This window comes from Grus americana, chromosome 3 (assembly GCF_028858705.1).
Source record: "Grus americana isolate bGruAme1 chromosome 3, bGruAme1.mat, whole genome shotgun sequence".
In the NCBI taxonomy this organism is placed as follows: Eukaryota; Metazoa; Chordata; class Aves; order Gruiformes; family Gruidae; genus Grus; species Grus americana.
This window is the reverse complement of record NC_072854.1, coordinates 38259209-38273488: the sequence shown is the minus strand read 5'-3', so window position 1 is coordinate 38273488 and position 14280 is coordinate 38259209. Positions and strand designations below refer to the sequence as shown.

The window sequence follows — 14280 nt, the reverse complement described above, 5'->3', positions numbered from 1 at the left end:
TTTCAGTTTGTACAAAAAAAAAAAAAAAAAAAAGGACTTACATGAGTTTCATTGTCTTACTTCATGCTTGTAGCACTCTACTGCTTCTTGGGTAATGTTGTGCCTCCACATTGTGACATCTCTTTAAACATTCCAACGCACAGTTTAACACCGAATCTACCAACTTAACAACAACAAAAGGTGGCCTGATAATTTATTCATTTATTCTTTGCTCACAGTAACTTTAAAATTGAAGATTTAGACAAGCCCTTTATTCATCCATACACATAATTCTAATAGTATGTAGCTTCAGGTGAGTTTAACATTCTATTTCCAAACAACCCTGATATTTCTTTTCACAGAAACATGTCAGAAGTTCTCATATCCTTACCATTGCCTTACTCATGTAACCTTTTAATAAAATGCATTTGGGCAAGACTTTGTGCAACTTCCTCTTTTATTATACCCCGAGGTCCTAAGATACTACTAATTCATTATTTTAAAATTTCAACTAATTTCTATCATTTTATTCTGATTTTAATTCTGAAATAGTGTCATATGCCATACGTATACCTATACATTATCTAGATGGTAGTTATATTTCTCAATGCACCTGATTTCACATATTCTGCATATGGATTTCAAAGAAATTTGCAAAGTAAAATCCTTTTCTGATCGTTCCAAAAATAGTGGCTGGACCAAAATTTGTTTGCTCTCTGTATCCTCAGGAGTAAGCCAGAAAAGATATAAATATAAGGTTAAATCCCCTTTGATTTTTGCAAGTGATATTAGAAACCAAATTAGGCCATGCGCCATTCTTTGGCTTTACATAATTTTTTATGCTTATATTGAAGTACAAGTTTCTGATAAAAATAGGGAAGTGTTGACTAGCAAAACCATTTACTGAGTCTCTCTGGTGCTTTTTTCTCATTTCTTGTTTCAGTTATTGGGGAAAAATGGTTGATCCTGCAGTGTTTCTTCTCCCCAAGCTCTGAGAGAGAAACATATTGCTTACTGTTTCTATTTATCATTCAACTTCTTTTCAGCCACCAGTCAGGGCAACATGATTATTAATCTGAAAGACAATTTATGTGCATACAAATAAATTACTTCCATTTTTCTATTTCATGCTTTAGCAGGTATCATTTAGTTTAGTTTCTTTTCTATTTCTTATTTTTCTCAAGAATTTTCACAACAGTGGTTTTTTTACAACATAGTTCATACCTCTTCTTGGTTCTCTTCTACACACCACATATTTAATATAACATATCTCCAGCAAAGTAAGAAAGAAAAAAAGTAGAGTAGTAATAAGCATTTTCAGTCAGCCCAGCCCAAGCAGTCATTCCCAGCTAAGCACAAAGACACTAAAGACGGACAACAGTAACTCTGGTCAAGAGAACTAAGCCAGCGATGAACACATGGAATTGTCCTCACCTTATTCAAAGGGAGAACAATGACAGAAGAATACAGGCTGAGGCCACATACACCAGACAGACTGCATTCTTACCTGTGTAGCTTGCTATGCATGTGATGAGTATTTCTAGTGGTCAGCGTAACATGCAAGTATTTTTACACAAGAAAAGCACTATGAGTATAAACATGGCCTAACTTGCAAACATAACCATCCACTCAAATGCACTCCACTAATGGAAGACATAGGATAACTTGTCTTTGCAAGATGCTGTTTAAATATCTATGGTCACAGGTGCTACCAACAAGTTGGAAAAGAGATTCAGTAAGTTAGAAATGTAGTCTCTCCTTCCCCATCTCTCATTTATAGGCTATGTAGTGTCCAAAAGGGCCTATTCTCATTTCAATTAAAACCAGGAAGTATACTGTTGACTTTCCACCTGTTTCCAAACTGACATTCCTCCACGTGACATTCATCCATGTTATATTCAAAATGACTGTACATTTTAGATAATCACAATATTTAGACATCAAACTATTATTACAACTGCAAAAGGTCTGCTGTATTTCAGCTTGTTTTTGAAAAGTTACCAATATTTAAATAAAAAAATAAGCAAATCTGACAGCCAGGCCAGCATAAATATTTAACACAGGCAAACCAAGGCTTGGCAATGAAATGAAAGACTATGATCTTCAACCTTATATTATGCCACTTTATTTCCTGCAAGCATCTAGCCCATTACTATTTAGATAGAGTCTTCCCACCACTTCACACTCCTATAGCTGGAATTCACGTATCACTTTATGCCATCACCCTGAGAACCATAACACATTCACTATTAGTGCACATAGAAAGAAGATCTAAGAGTGCAATGGTTCTGGCTAATCAGCAATGAAAATACAAGGCTTGAGCCACCCAGAACAAGCTCATCAAAACCTGCACCCCATTTCCAGCTTATTTTAGGATACTTAAAGAGATAAATTGTTTAGGCTTTTCTGGTTATTACTACAGGCATGCAAATGGTATTTCTAAAAAACATTCAACACCAGAAGCTGTCACATATTTAGGCTTTTCAAGTGGGCATCACAAGATTTAAGGCCATGCCTGCATCAACAGATGAAATTTAACCCTGCACTTCACAAACTGCAGACAGCCATATGCCCCATGTACGCTTCCAAACGTTGCGCGCAACAACTCAAGCAACCGAGCCAGCCAGCCAGGAATCTGACCCAAAAGAGGCCCACGGCCCTTACACGCTCAAGGTCAAAGCAGGACGGCTCTGGCAGCCCAACGCCGAGCTTACTCCCAGGCGGGAAGAGGTCCCCTGAGGAAGCCCCTCCACGAAGGGCGACACCAGGCCCCGCCGGCAGCGCCCGCGGCAGGTGCCGGGGTGGGGACGGAGGGGAGAGGCTCGGGAAACCCATCCAGGCGCGCTTTGCGCTACGGGGAACAGCACCGGGGAGCGGAGGGCTGACCACGGAGCGGCGAGTCAGGTGCCACAGGTTAATTGATGCAGAGCAATTAACAGGCTAACCGCTCTGCCCAGACTCCTCCGCACCTGCCCCCCGCCCCCAGGCCAGCTCGGGCCCGGCCTGGCCCTCGCCCTCCCCGACTGTGCCCGCAGCCCGGCACGGGGAGGGGAGAGGAGCGGAGAGGAGGGGAGAGGAGAGGGCCGGCTCGGCTCGGCTCGGCTCCAGGGGCGGACCCCGCTCGGCTGCGGCGCCCTCCCCAACACAGGCGCGGCGACGGAGAGGGAGGAGGATAGCGGCCGCCACCGGGCCCCGCAGCCTACCCGCGCCAGGAGGAGGAGGAGAAGGAGGAGGGAGAGGAGAGGGCGCCGGAGCGAGCGGCGTTACCTGAGCGACCCGAGCCGGAAGAGCCCGACCGGCACCCCCGCGCCACCCTGACAGCTCCCGGCATGCACTGCGGCGCACCTCCCTCCGCCCCGCCCGCATCGCGCCGCTGCACCGCGCCCCCTGGCGGGCCGCGACCGGAAAGGCGCGGAGTGAGGCGCGCTCCTGTGCGGCGCGGCCGGTGCGTGGCTGCGTGAACGCGCAGCGCGCGGCGCGGAGCCGCCCCTCCTGTGGTGGCGGAAAGCAGTGAGTAACGGGCGGGCGGTTCGCGGCCGTTGGCTTGTCAGCGCTGGCGTGCGCATGTGCCTAGCGGTGTGTTCATGGACGCACTTGTGCCGGTTTTAGTTTCGCGTTGTGCGGAGGAGGAGGTGGCTCTGTAGGTGTGGGCTGTGAAGTTCTGTGAGGGAGCTTCTTGGGCCTCCGTGATGGTGTTATTGTCGTTGTGTCACATATGGGGAAAATGTGCAAGTGGGCACATATGCACTGATAGAAGTAAAAATAAGGGAGTTATATACATAAGTTTATTTTGCCTAATCTTTACGTAATTCACCATAGTGCAGGTTAAAAGTGGAAGGCAGGTGGTACATTGGAAAGTAGTATTGATTGTATTAATAGTAGTTGTGTTTAGAATTTTCTAAAACTTGCTGTCATTACTGTGCGTCAGTCCTTGTTACGCAGAAAGGTGTGTGGGGTGCCCGCATGAATGATACCAGAAGGAATTTTTTACTACAGGAGCAAGTAAAGAGTGCAGTTCTTAGACTGCCATCTGTTCCTTTCAAAGTCATCGTTGTGGGTCTCAAATTTAAGCAGGCTTCATGATAGCAAACAGCTATTGTGGTTATAAATGACTGCCAACAAAAAATTGCTTTCAGCTTATAAATCTTTTAGACTTTGTCTGAAGACAAGTAAATATTTCTAAAATATTGTCGGGGAAAATCACATAATATTTATAAATCTTCTACTTGGTGACTTATGTTATCAGCCAACGTTTTATGAAGTCTAATTGTATTCTCCAGACTTGGGAAAATAAAGAGGAGATACGATTCTTTTTCTCATTAAACTATTCCAGGATTCAGTAGATGAGAAACAGTTACTTTCTGGAAAGCTGGTAATTCCCCCTGGTTTTCTGAGGCATTGAGTAGGACTCTACAGGTTGTGCATTTCCAATTAAAACGGTGTGTTCACACTGATTTTTCTTTGAAGATACTTAGAAATGCATTTGAGATTTAATTCTTAACCAGGGTTGTTGGTGATTTTGGAGTTATTTCAAAGTGGTGATCTTGACAGAGGTGATGGGACTTTCAATAACTAACTACATGCTTTCACGTGCCCCTGCGCTGTAAAGCAGTTTGATTTCTAAGCTTCCGTTTTGCTGAATTTAGTAGGGGCAGTTACAACTCAAAGCTCTCAAACAGTTCTCTCAAATTGTCTCATCAACTTTATGTGTGGTGGCAATGAAAAACCCCCACAAAACATTGTACGTTGTTGGGGAGAATATTGAGAACAAGATAGATGGAGTCATTTGGCTGCTATATAAAATGCTGGCACAGCCTCAGATTGATTACTGCATCATTCCTTGTCTTCATGGCTCAAGAAGGATGCAGAGGAGTTAGGGAAGGCACAGAGGAGGGATGACGCCGCTGCCTTACAGCGACAGCAGTAACGGCTGGCACTGTTCAATAGAGAAGGCAGGGGAGAGGATTGATCAAGATTTAAAAAATCAGGAAAGAGATAAAGTTGTTGTTAACCAAGCCCCACAGTATGAGGAGGCACCTCAAGAAAACAGTGGAAGATCATTTTTGAGACACGTAAAGGAAAATGCTTTTCTGTAAAGCAGGTTGTGACCTTCCAGAACATATTTCCACCAGAGGTTAGGGACTTGGACGCTATCTGTAGGTTCAAGGAGGCATTATTCTTATTGATGGCAAACACATCCATAAGTGGACACTGAAGGAAATAGGCAGGGGCGTACCCTCCAGCATCCCTAACACAGAGGAAGTACGGGGAAGTGACCACACTAAGGAGCTCCTCCTAAATAGTATCTCCTTTTACTGACATCAAAGTCAAAATACTGGGGTAGATGCACCACTGATGCTAGGTGCACTCACTTTGTAGGGCGTTTACCTTCATTTCTGTGTAATTATTTCCCTGCAGAAATGGTGAGAAACCTATAATAGACAATTTTGAATAAATGAAGCTCACACCCTGCAAATACTTAAGATTATTCATAACTTTGTAGCCTTGTGTAAGCCTTTGTAAAGTTGGGGCCCAAGGCCCTTTTACTAATACTAAGAGTCGATTCTTCTATAATTACGTGGATTTTATGTTTGATGTGTGACCTGCTTACTCAGAACAATTTAACCTGCAATGTGTACATTGGTTTGTGAAGTAATTGCAAATGAAAGCCACCATGTGGACTAAATATTTTTCTTTTTTTAAACAAGCAAACAACAACAACAAAATCCCGAAACACCACCCTCAGAACAGCATGTCGAGAGTATAGTCTGCATCTTAGAATACTTGAATAAATTCATGCTTTGTATAAAAAAAAAACAAACCCAACAAACCAAACTTGGTTGAGACAGTTTAGCTGACTGTTGTCTGCCATATTTTTCCCACTAAATCTAACCTTACTCCATCTACTTCTTTGAAGCTTTCCTAATACATCTGCTTGGCTTTGCCAGCTCCAAGGACTAAGAGTACTTCGAAGTAATCATGTCTTAAATTGCTATAAAATTAACGTGTTAATCTGCCTTTTTGTTTGAAGCTTTGCAGATCATGTTTTCAAATAACCCTCTACCATCGTGGAAGGTCTTGTGACCTTCATAGAAAGTAAACACTTAACATTGCAAAGGACTGTTTTTTTCCAAAGCAAAACCGTCTTTCTTCAGTGCCCTTGAATACAGACCATCAACAGTCTCTTACATACATGCACACATGTGAGGGTGGCGTGCTGGATGAAGCGTGCAGTGGTGACAGTGCTCCTGAGCTAAGGGACACACAGGCGTGTCAAGGTGGGCTTACAGTCTCTTGATAAAGGACCTTATGAGGGGCAGTAGGAAGCCTCACCCCAGAGCAGCAGATACCAGTGCCAAGGGTCGGTTTGGTATGAGTGCAGTGTGACAGCATTCAAGAGCTGGATGAACGTGGGTTGGGAGGAGTTTGGGCAGACTTGTAACGTTGCAAGAAAGGGCGCAAAAGGGGTTGTTCACAAGGCTGGGGGTGTGTGGTGGTGCAGTGACACGCCACAGGACACGGTCCCCAGCGCTGACTGGGGAGCCTGCCCGTGGCTCAGCAGTGGCTTCTGCTCAGACAGAGCTTTGCGGACATGATGGGTTGACCCCAGCCAGCTGCTAGTTCACTGCTCCGCAGGGGGAGAACCAGAAAAGCAAAAGCAAGAAAAGTTGTGGGTCAAGATAATGATGGTTTAATAAGTGAAGGAAAGAGGAAAAAAAAAAATAAAACCAACATACAAAGACAATCACTCACCACCTCCCATAAGCAGACCACTGATGCCCAGCCGGTCTCTGAGCAATGGCTACTTTGGAAAGACTACATCCCAGTTTTTATTGCTGAGAATGATGTTATGTGCTATGGAATATCTCTCTGGTCAATTTGAGTGAGCTGTCCTACCTTTCCCCTGCCCCAGTCTCTTCCCTACCTTCAGTCTGCTTGCTGAGGGGAGCAGAGTGAGATGCTGAGAAGGCCTTGACAGTGTACAAATGCTGTTCAGCAATAGCCAGAACATTGGTGTCCTATCAGCACTGTTTAGTCACAAATCCTAAGCACGGCATCATACAGGCTGCTGTGAGGAATCTCCGTCTCAGCCAGACCTAGTATGGGGGGCTGCAGCTTCGGAGGCCTGGGGCTGCAGGGACTGCCCTGCAGAGGTGGTGCCCTTGCTTGCTGGATGTGTGCAGTGGTGCAGTCATTGCCAATCTAAGGAGTTTGAGGAGGAGTCCAGCAGACTGTGGTACCAGGGAAGGTGAAAAAGAGTTTGACAGGGTCTTCCCAGAGACCTTCTGGAAGTGAGAGCCCAAATTGCAGGGAATGAGGGGCAGCTAGAGACTGTAGTTGGGTGTAGGGAAATGGAGGGTTTCCCATGATGGGGAAGGCTGGAAGCTTGTGACTTCTAGCAACAGGAGGACAGCTCCTTTTCCACCTGCAGATCTGCAACTGGAGTACAGGCTCCGTGCCCTGGTAGCAGATGATGGGGAGAAAGGCTTATCTGGGGAAGCACCATAGTTGGCCAAGCCTAAACCACACAGCAGCACCAGGACAAAGTGGTGGATGATAGCAGTGGGTGACTCCATGCTGTGAGGGATGGAGGACTCCATCTGCCAACCTGACGATGTCTGGCGAGGTTTTTTCCTTGGTGGGGACTTGGATCCAACGTGTTGCAAGGGTGCTGCTGAGGCTTGCCCATCCCTCAGCATACTATCCCCAACTGCTTATCCACATGAGCACCAATGATACTGTCCTCTCTGTGAAGCAGCATCTTGGGTATGTGGAGCTCTTGTACGGGCTGGGAAATGGGCTGGGTGAGAGCTTGTACATCAGAATCAGAAGAGAGGCCAATGAGGGCGACACCTTGGTGGGAACATGTTACAAACAACCCCATCAGGATAAGGAAGCAGATGAAGTCTTTTGATACAACCCGAGGGAGTCTCTGTGTCACAAAGCCTGGTTATCATGGGGACTGCTGCCCTTGGAAGGACAAGCCCTGGGCACCAGTAGAGACCAGGAGTGCCTGGCTGGGGAGCAGCTCTGTGGGGAAGGCCCTGGCGCCCTGTTGGGCAGGAAGCTGAGCTGGTCTTGGCAGCAACAAGGGTGAACAGCATCCTGGAGCAGAGCCCGTAGATCAAGGGGACCGATTATCCCCCATTACTTGGCACTCGATAGACCATGTCTAGGAGACAGTGTCCAGTCTTCCCCCATGCCCTTTGCAGGGAAGGTGTCCATAAACAGGACCAAGTTTGCTGACGCCACCAGGACAGTTGGGGCTGGGGCACTGTGAGGTGAGATGGCTTCGGGAGGAGAGCCAACCACAACCCCCAGTGCCTGAGGAGACAGACCCAGGCTCCTCACAGCAGTGGTGTGGCAGGACAGGAGACCACAGGCAGATGTTGACACACGAGAGGTTCAAGCTGGGCATAAGAAAACCCTGTGAGACCAGCCGAGCCGAGCCCTGGAGCGGCTGCCCCGGCAGATTGTGCAGGCCTCGACCTCGGGTCTTCGAGACCCGCTGCCCCCCCCCCCGGGCACCCAGGCCCGACCCCTCAGCCGACCGCGGGGCAAGCAGGGGTTGGGCGGCAAGCCACCCCAGGGCGCCTTCCCGCCGCTGCCACCCGGGCGTGGCCGTCGCCGAGTTGTAGGTGGCGCTGTGGCTGGCGGCCGCACCCCGCCTGCGCCGGCCGGCTGGTGGAAGAACGATCGTTTCCTGCGCGGGCGGCGGAAGTTGTTCCCCTCCCGGCATGGCGGGCGGGTTTCTGCTGGAGATCAGGCGGGGGACGCAGAGCGCGTTGCTGGTTATCCGGTAGTGCGGGGCGCTGCCTGCCTTACGCCGCTCGGGCCGTGCGGAGCGGCCAGTGCGGGCGGGGGAGGCGCAGGGCGCGGCGCTGGGGCGGCAGGTCTGGCTTGCAGCGGCGGGGGAAACCCGGTTATGTACCCCCGCCTCCCCCTGCCCTTCCCTTCTTGTGCGACTCGGAAAAGGCTAAGTTATTGTGCAAATAAATGTTTCCTGAGAACGGTGGTTTATTTTTCTCGATTGCTCCTCACCCCCCACCGGAGTCCCCCGTTTACCGCGTGGGTCCCAGGGCGCGAGTCGGGCCGCGGGGGAGCTGCAGGCCGACCTCGGGGCTCGCTCCACCCGGGCCGCGGGATGCGGGGGTCCCGCGCCCCCTCACGCTGCCTTCGCCCCGCGTCTCCACCTGAGGCTGAGCTCCCCTCGTGTTGCGCGAACCGCAGCCCAGCTCAGGCTCCCTAGCGCTGAGGTCCTTCTCGCCCCTTTTACCCTGCGTGTGTAAAGTAGCAGCTTCTCCTGCCGCCGCCTTTCTGAGGTAAACCCGTTATACTTTGCGTCCCCAGCGAGGCGGGCCTTCCGAGCTCAGCGGTGGACGTTTCTGTGGCCGCGGACTGTCTGGAAGTGAGACGCGGCGAGAGCCGCGAGGCGGCGGCGCTGCCGGCAGAGGTCAGGCTGGTCCCGGCCTCCTGCCGCGGCCTGCTCCGCCTCCCCGGCGAGGGCCTGCACCTGCGCATGCGCCTGCGCCGCCCGCCGCCGAGCGCCGGTAAGGCTGTGGCGGGATGGGGCTGCCTGCCCGGCTGAGCGCGGGCCGGAGGGGAGAGCCTGGGCCGTTGGGTGCTTTGCTTAGGGTTACCTGAAACCTTACAGTTTGAAGTGACGTGCAAACAGGGACTTTAAAGTGTAGATTCTGCAGCACAAAAAACTCCCCACGAAACCAGCCCCAAGCCAACTGGAGTTCGGGGTTTGCATCGTGCATATGCTGTTCCTTCCTCTAAAAGGTTCTCTTTAGCTCTGAATTGAAGATTTAAACAGGAACTGATAAAACTTAATAAAATTGTCAGTTTTAAAAATCAAAAGTGCAAAAAGTGGCATAATGAAAGGGAAACACAGTTGCTGAGTAAGTGTTTTGTGTAGGAGTTTGAGAACTGCTCTCAGTTTCTCCCCCATGCTTTCCAGTATTACTTCAAAATTATTTTCTTTCCCTCCTATTTTGTGTTTGGTAGCTGAAAATGCAGTGAGGTGATTCATCCAGGCTAGCACTCTAAGGTTGTCACCGACCACTTAATCATAAAGGATTGGGATTTTGTGTTGGGGCTTGTTCTCACAGCCTCAATTTGCAGAGGTGAACGTTGCCGGTAACATCTGCAAAGTTACTTCCATGGTGCTAATTCAGGTCTAGGATGTGATTGCATAAATAGGAAGCATGGTAGTATAGCTGGTGCTTGCTTTCGTTCTAGCATCCAAGCTCAATATGTTTAGATTCATTTAATGGGATGTGACACAGAAAGATATATTAAATAACGTAAAGTTGTCATTCTGTGGTTTTAAAGTAGAAAGTACCAATAAAGTATGTGATATACATTAGTGGTTTGAGCACCAGAAACATGCTGGAATATTCTGTTGATTTTATGGCATGTTAGATTGCTTCTGTACATTAATCTGTAATTATGCATGTGCTTTGACAATTCAATTATACACAAATTATTTAGTGCATCTTATTAATGAGGCATGCTTCAAAAGATCAAAGATGAAGTTTTAAAAATTTACCTTTGAAAGTTGTACCAGTGAAAAACATGTATGCGAACCAGATGGTAATTGACGTATATATTAGATAACCTTAGCCTTTAATGTTTTATATTAGTATGCAAAACTAGTTGTCTCTCTCATGAAATTCTGGAACCTTTTAAAGTACTTTTCATTAGTGTTTGCAACCTAAATCTTAAATACTGAATGCCAGTGCTGCGAATATACTTGGATTTTAAGTTTGAGAAAGTGGGCAATGCAAAACATATTCCTACATAGAGCTAGGCTTACAGTTTTACTTTTCTTCCACCTAATGTTATTTGATAATTTGTGGAGGCTTTTATAGCTCCTTTTTTAATTTGGAAAAGTTGTCTGAGCTGGCTTTTGTGTGAGCTTTTTTGCTTTGCTGGCCTGCAGATGGTATTGCTCACTATCTATTCCTTGAGTGGTACCACAGTGGCTGGTAACTTACCTGCCTGAAAATTTAAAAACTAGTGCCCGTTCCCCCTCCCTTCCCCCTGACTATTTTGTGTTACATATTGGGATGTACCCTCATATTGCAGAAGCACTGATTAGCAGAAATATCATTACAAAAGAGTGGCATTGAATTTTAATTTATACGATCTCTGTAATGATATCAATATCTCAGTTCCCCCCATGGAGAGGATTTGCACCTTTAAAATAATTATTCACATATACAATTCCTACTCAGCAATATGGGGCATGAGGTGGAGATGGCAAGTTTTTACTAAATCTAAGTACTTGCTTCTACAGGTAAATAAATTAAGATGGTGATTAAAATGTCAGCATTTTGCTTTGTTTGTTTATTAGATCCTTATCTTTTTTGGTTTGAGGTATTTGGCAGGATTTTTCTGTACAAGTGACTGAAAATTTTACACAATTTTGAAGATTAATATGTCTTCTTCTATCTGTAGATTTGATTTTTACTTTGAGGGAAAGCCTGAAACCCCAGAAGAATTATGTCTTTTCCTGTCAGTCCTGTGGTGATGTCATAGTAAAAGACCGGTGAGTACTGCAGTGTCTTGTATTTATAGCAATAAATGCCATAGTGATTGGTATTCATGTTATTTTGTGTACTTAGAGAGATAGCTAAAAGGTATTTACTTTGAAATTGATAGATGAGAACACTTTTGAAGCACTACAGATGACTAAAAGCAAAATTACCTGAAACAGTTTTTCACAGTTTATTCATTTTCTTCTTGATTTCATTCTGGCTGGAAAGTAAAAGTACCTTACAAAGGGAGTTTGGTGCATTGCCCTGGAAGCTGGGAAATCTTCATTCCTTTCCTGCTTGTGTGCTGTGCTTTGAGCGAGACATTTCCTTTTGTAGCTGGACTTGCCTGTATGTAAAATTTCTGCTTTGAGATCTATGCTTTTTGTTCATACAGAATCTCTTTGCACTCATCATAGTAGCTTCTAGTTTTTCTGTACAAACAAAAAGCCATAACATTTTGGCCTGGAAATATTGCAAATGTTCATAGTTTTCATTGATTTAAAAAATACTCATAGTCTATTACTAGCTGACATCTTTGCTGTGTTGAAGGGAATAAAACTGAAAATTTGAGCCTAGACTTCTTTCTTCCTCCGCACCTCGGAGATCCTCTTCAGTTTTGCTTGGTCTCTTATAAATTCCCTTCAGTCATTGTGCTATAGTTATAGAGTGGCTGCTGAGAATGGGGATGTTGACCACAGCTCCCTTCTATCTGTTAAGCAAAGCCAACCTCCACGTAGTTCAGGGATGCTGAATTTGGGAAACACAGGAGCTGTTTCTTAGCTGTGTGACTCGGCCTTATCTCTGTTCCTTACAAAGTCTGCAGAGTGAATGAGAATTTTAATAAAAAGCTGCTGCATCTCCTGATGAACAATTTTGACAGTTTCAGCTGGATATATAAGACGTACTTGCAGCCTTTTATGATCTGTGTCACTCCTAATACTCAAAATGGTAATACAAATGTGGTATATTCTGTAAACTCCTGTTACTTGTCATACATATGGATTTATGGCTGGCTTGAATGTAACTGAGTGAGGATTTTCTGGCTTTCTCTTCTGAAATTTCTCATCAGAAAGTCTAGTAATAACTCTTATTTTGATATATTTGTAGAGTAATGAAACTTCTGATTTCTAGTCAGTAACATTTGCTTTCAAAAGATACTGCACTTTTGTATTTTTGTCTCTGTATCTGTTTTCTGTATTTCAGCACATCAAATTCATATGCATGGAGTTTACGTCTTCTGGTTCTGCATCCTATAACATGACACAGTCAGAATTTTTTAGAAAGAAAAAAGAAGGCATGTTCGTGGCTCTTTGCTTGGCATTTCTCCTTGCAGAGAACCTCTGAGCTCCTCAAATGTTTTCACTAAAAAAATACTAAGACAAGGGTAGAAGAGTGTAGCTGCCAGTGTATCCAACACTTTTTGTTCCAGCACTTCCAAAAGGAAGACAGTAGCATAGTCAGTACTTTTAGCTATAGAATTCGTGTGTTGGTCTCTCCAGGGAGAGCGAGTATGACAATGGCAGCGCAGGTGGTGGGCTCAAAAGGAAGTTACAGAACTGTGTGAGAGGGGAACTTATTGAAGTGTGAATTACTAGGAAAGGGTCTGTAGTAAGAAAACCCTGAGATCTAGGAAATGATATCTTTGAGCAGATATTGAAATAAATGTGATTTAGTTTAGATGAGGCTGTGGAGAAGATGTAAGACACTTACAATATGTAAGAAGTTGCTGCAAAGAAGGTGGCAGTAGTCTTCAGTTGAAGCAAGAGGAATTTAGGTTAAAATGAGAAAAAAACCAAAACAAAACATCACCCCAAACCTATTCTAAAGTTTATTTTTTACTGTTAGAGACTGCATAGCAAGCCATCATTTTAAAGACTAGATTAGGGAAATATGTTAGGAATGGTTTAAATATAAGTGATCCTTCCTTGATGCAAGAAAATGGGCTCTATGCATTTTCTGAAATCCCGTGGCTTAGTCTGTTTCCTTCTGTGAGTCTGATAGCTGTTCAGAGGTTAGGGTTCTGCTCTCTGTTTCTTCTGCATTACCCTCACATTACCCACATTAGAGGAGGTGACTAGACTTTTTTTTTTCTTCCATGATTTAAGAGCTGCAATGAATTTGCGATACTTTCTTTTTTTTTTCCTCTCCTTCCAGTTAGGCTAAGTGTAGCTCCTATATAAAATAATTCTTTAAGGCTTTATTTCTGTCGTGAAGAAATTCTTAAGGGCTGAATGTTGTGAAAAATAAATTTCATAAATTGACTATTAAGCAATAAACCTTTTATTTAGTCCAAATGTTAAGAATTTGTACTACACAAGTATTCTATTGAAAAACTGATGGCAGGGGAAATCTTCTAATTACACTTTTCCTACATAAATAGCTTTAAGCAATGGCAATTAACTGTCAAGATGGGCTGTCCAAAATCTTTTTGTAAGTAAATAAGGAAGACTGCTGTTAAAGAAATTCAGTTGGATCTTTTTTCTTTCTTTTTTTTTCTCTGATAGAACAGAAGGTTTATATGTTTAAAAGTATAAAGTCCATTTTACTTCCAGTTTTCAGAATTTTCAGTATGATATTAGTGGGTTCTTGGATATTAGTAATGGTGTTAGAGATTATTTTTTCATAGTCCAGTCTTACAAGGATCCCTGTGGTCAAATACTTACCTTAGCATGGAAGCCCACCTAAGAATTAGATCCTTATGGCAGGACTCTTTTAGACTAGTGCCTAATTTCTAGTTTTTTGAAATTAAGTTAAT

At 44.9% G+C, this 14280-nt stretch overlaps 2 protein-coding genes across 12 annotated transcripts in view; one reads left to right on the top strand and one right to left on the bottom strand.

The window, feature by feature from the left end:
* DOP1A (DOP1 leucine zipper like protein A) overlaps positions 1 to 3326 on the bottom strand; it is a 68552-nt gene extending 65226 nt beyond the window's left edge. For 5 of the 9 annotated variants that reach the window (XR_008576561.1, XM_054821900.1, XM_054821908.1 and 2 more), the window contains exons 1-2: positions 3247 to 3320; positions 42 to 163 (exon numbers count right to left, since the gene is read on the bottom strand). The gene's annotated coding sequence lies outside the window, so the exon portion shown is untranslated. The other 4 variants (XM_054821902.1, XM_054821907.1, XM_054821906.1 and 1 more) reach the window with 2 other exon arrangements.
* A 5376-nt stretch (positions 3327 to 8702) lies between these two features.
* UBE3D (ubiquitin protein ligase E3D) overlaps positions 8703 to 14280 on the top strand; it is an 88894-nt gene continuing 83316 nt past the window's right edge. For all 3 annotated transcript variants that reach the window (XR_008576562.1, XM_054821919.1, XM_054821918.1), the window contains exons 1-3: positions 8703 to 8779; positions 9331 to 9530; positions 11446 to 11536. Coding sequence is in view for 2 of the 3 variants with exons in the window: in XM_054821919.1 (XP_054677894.1) it covers positions 8718 to 8779; positions 9331 to 9530; positions 11446 to 11536 (353 nt within the window). In the remaining variant the exon portion in view is untranslated. The remainder of the gene's footprint in view (positions 8780 to 9330; positions 9531 to 11445; positions 11537 to 14280) is intronic.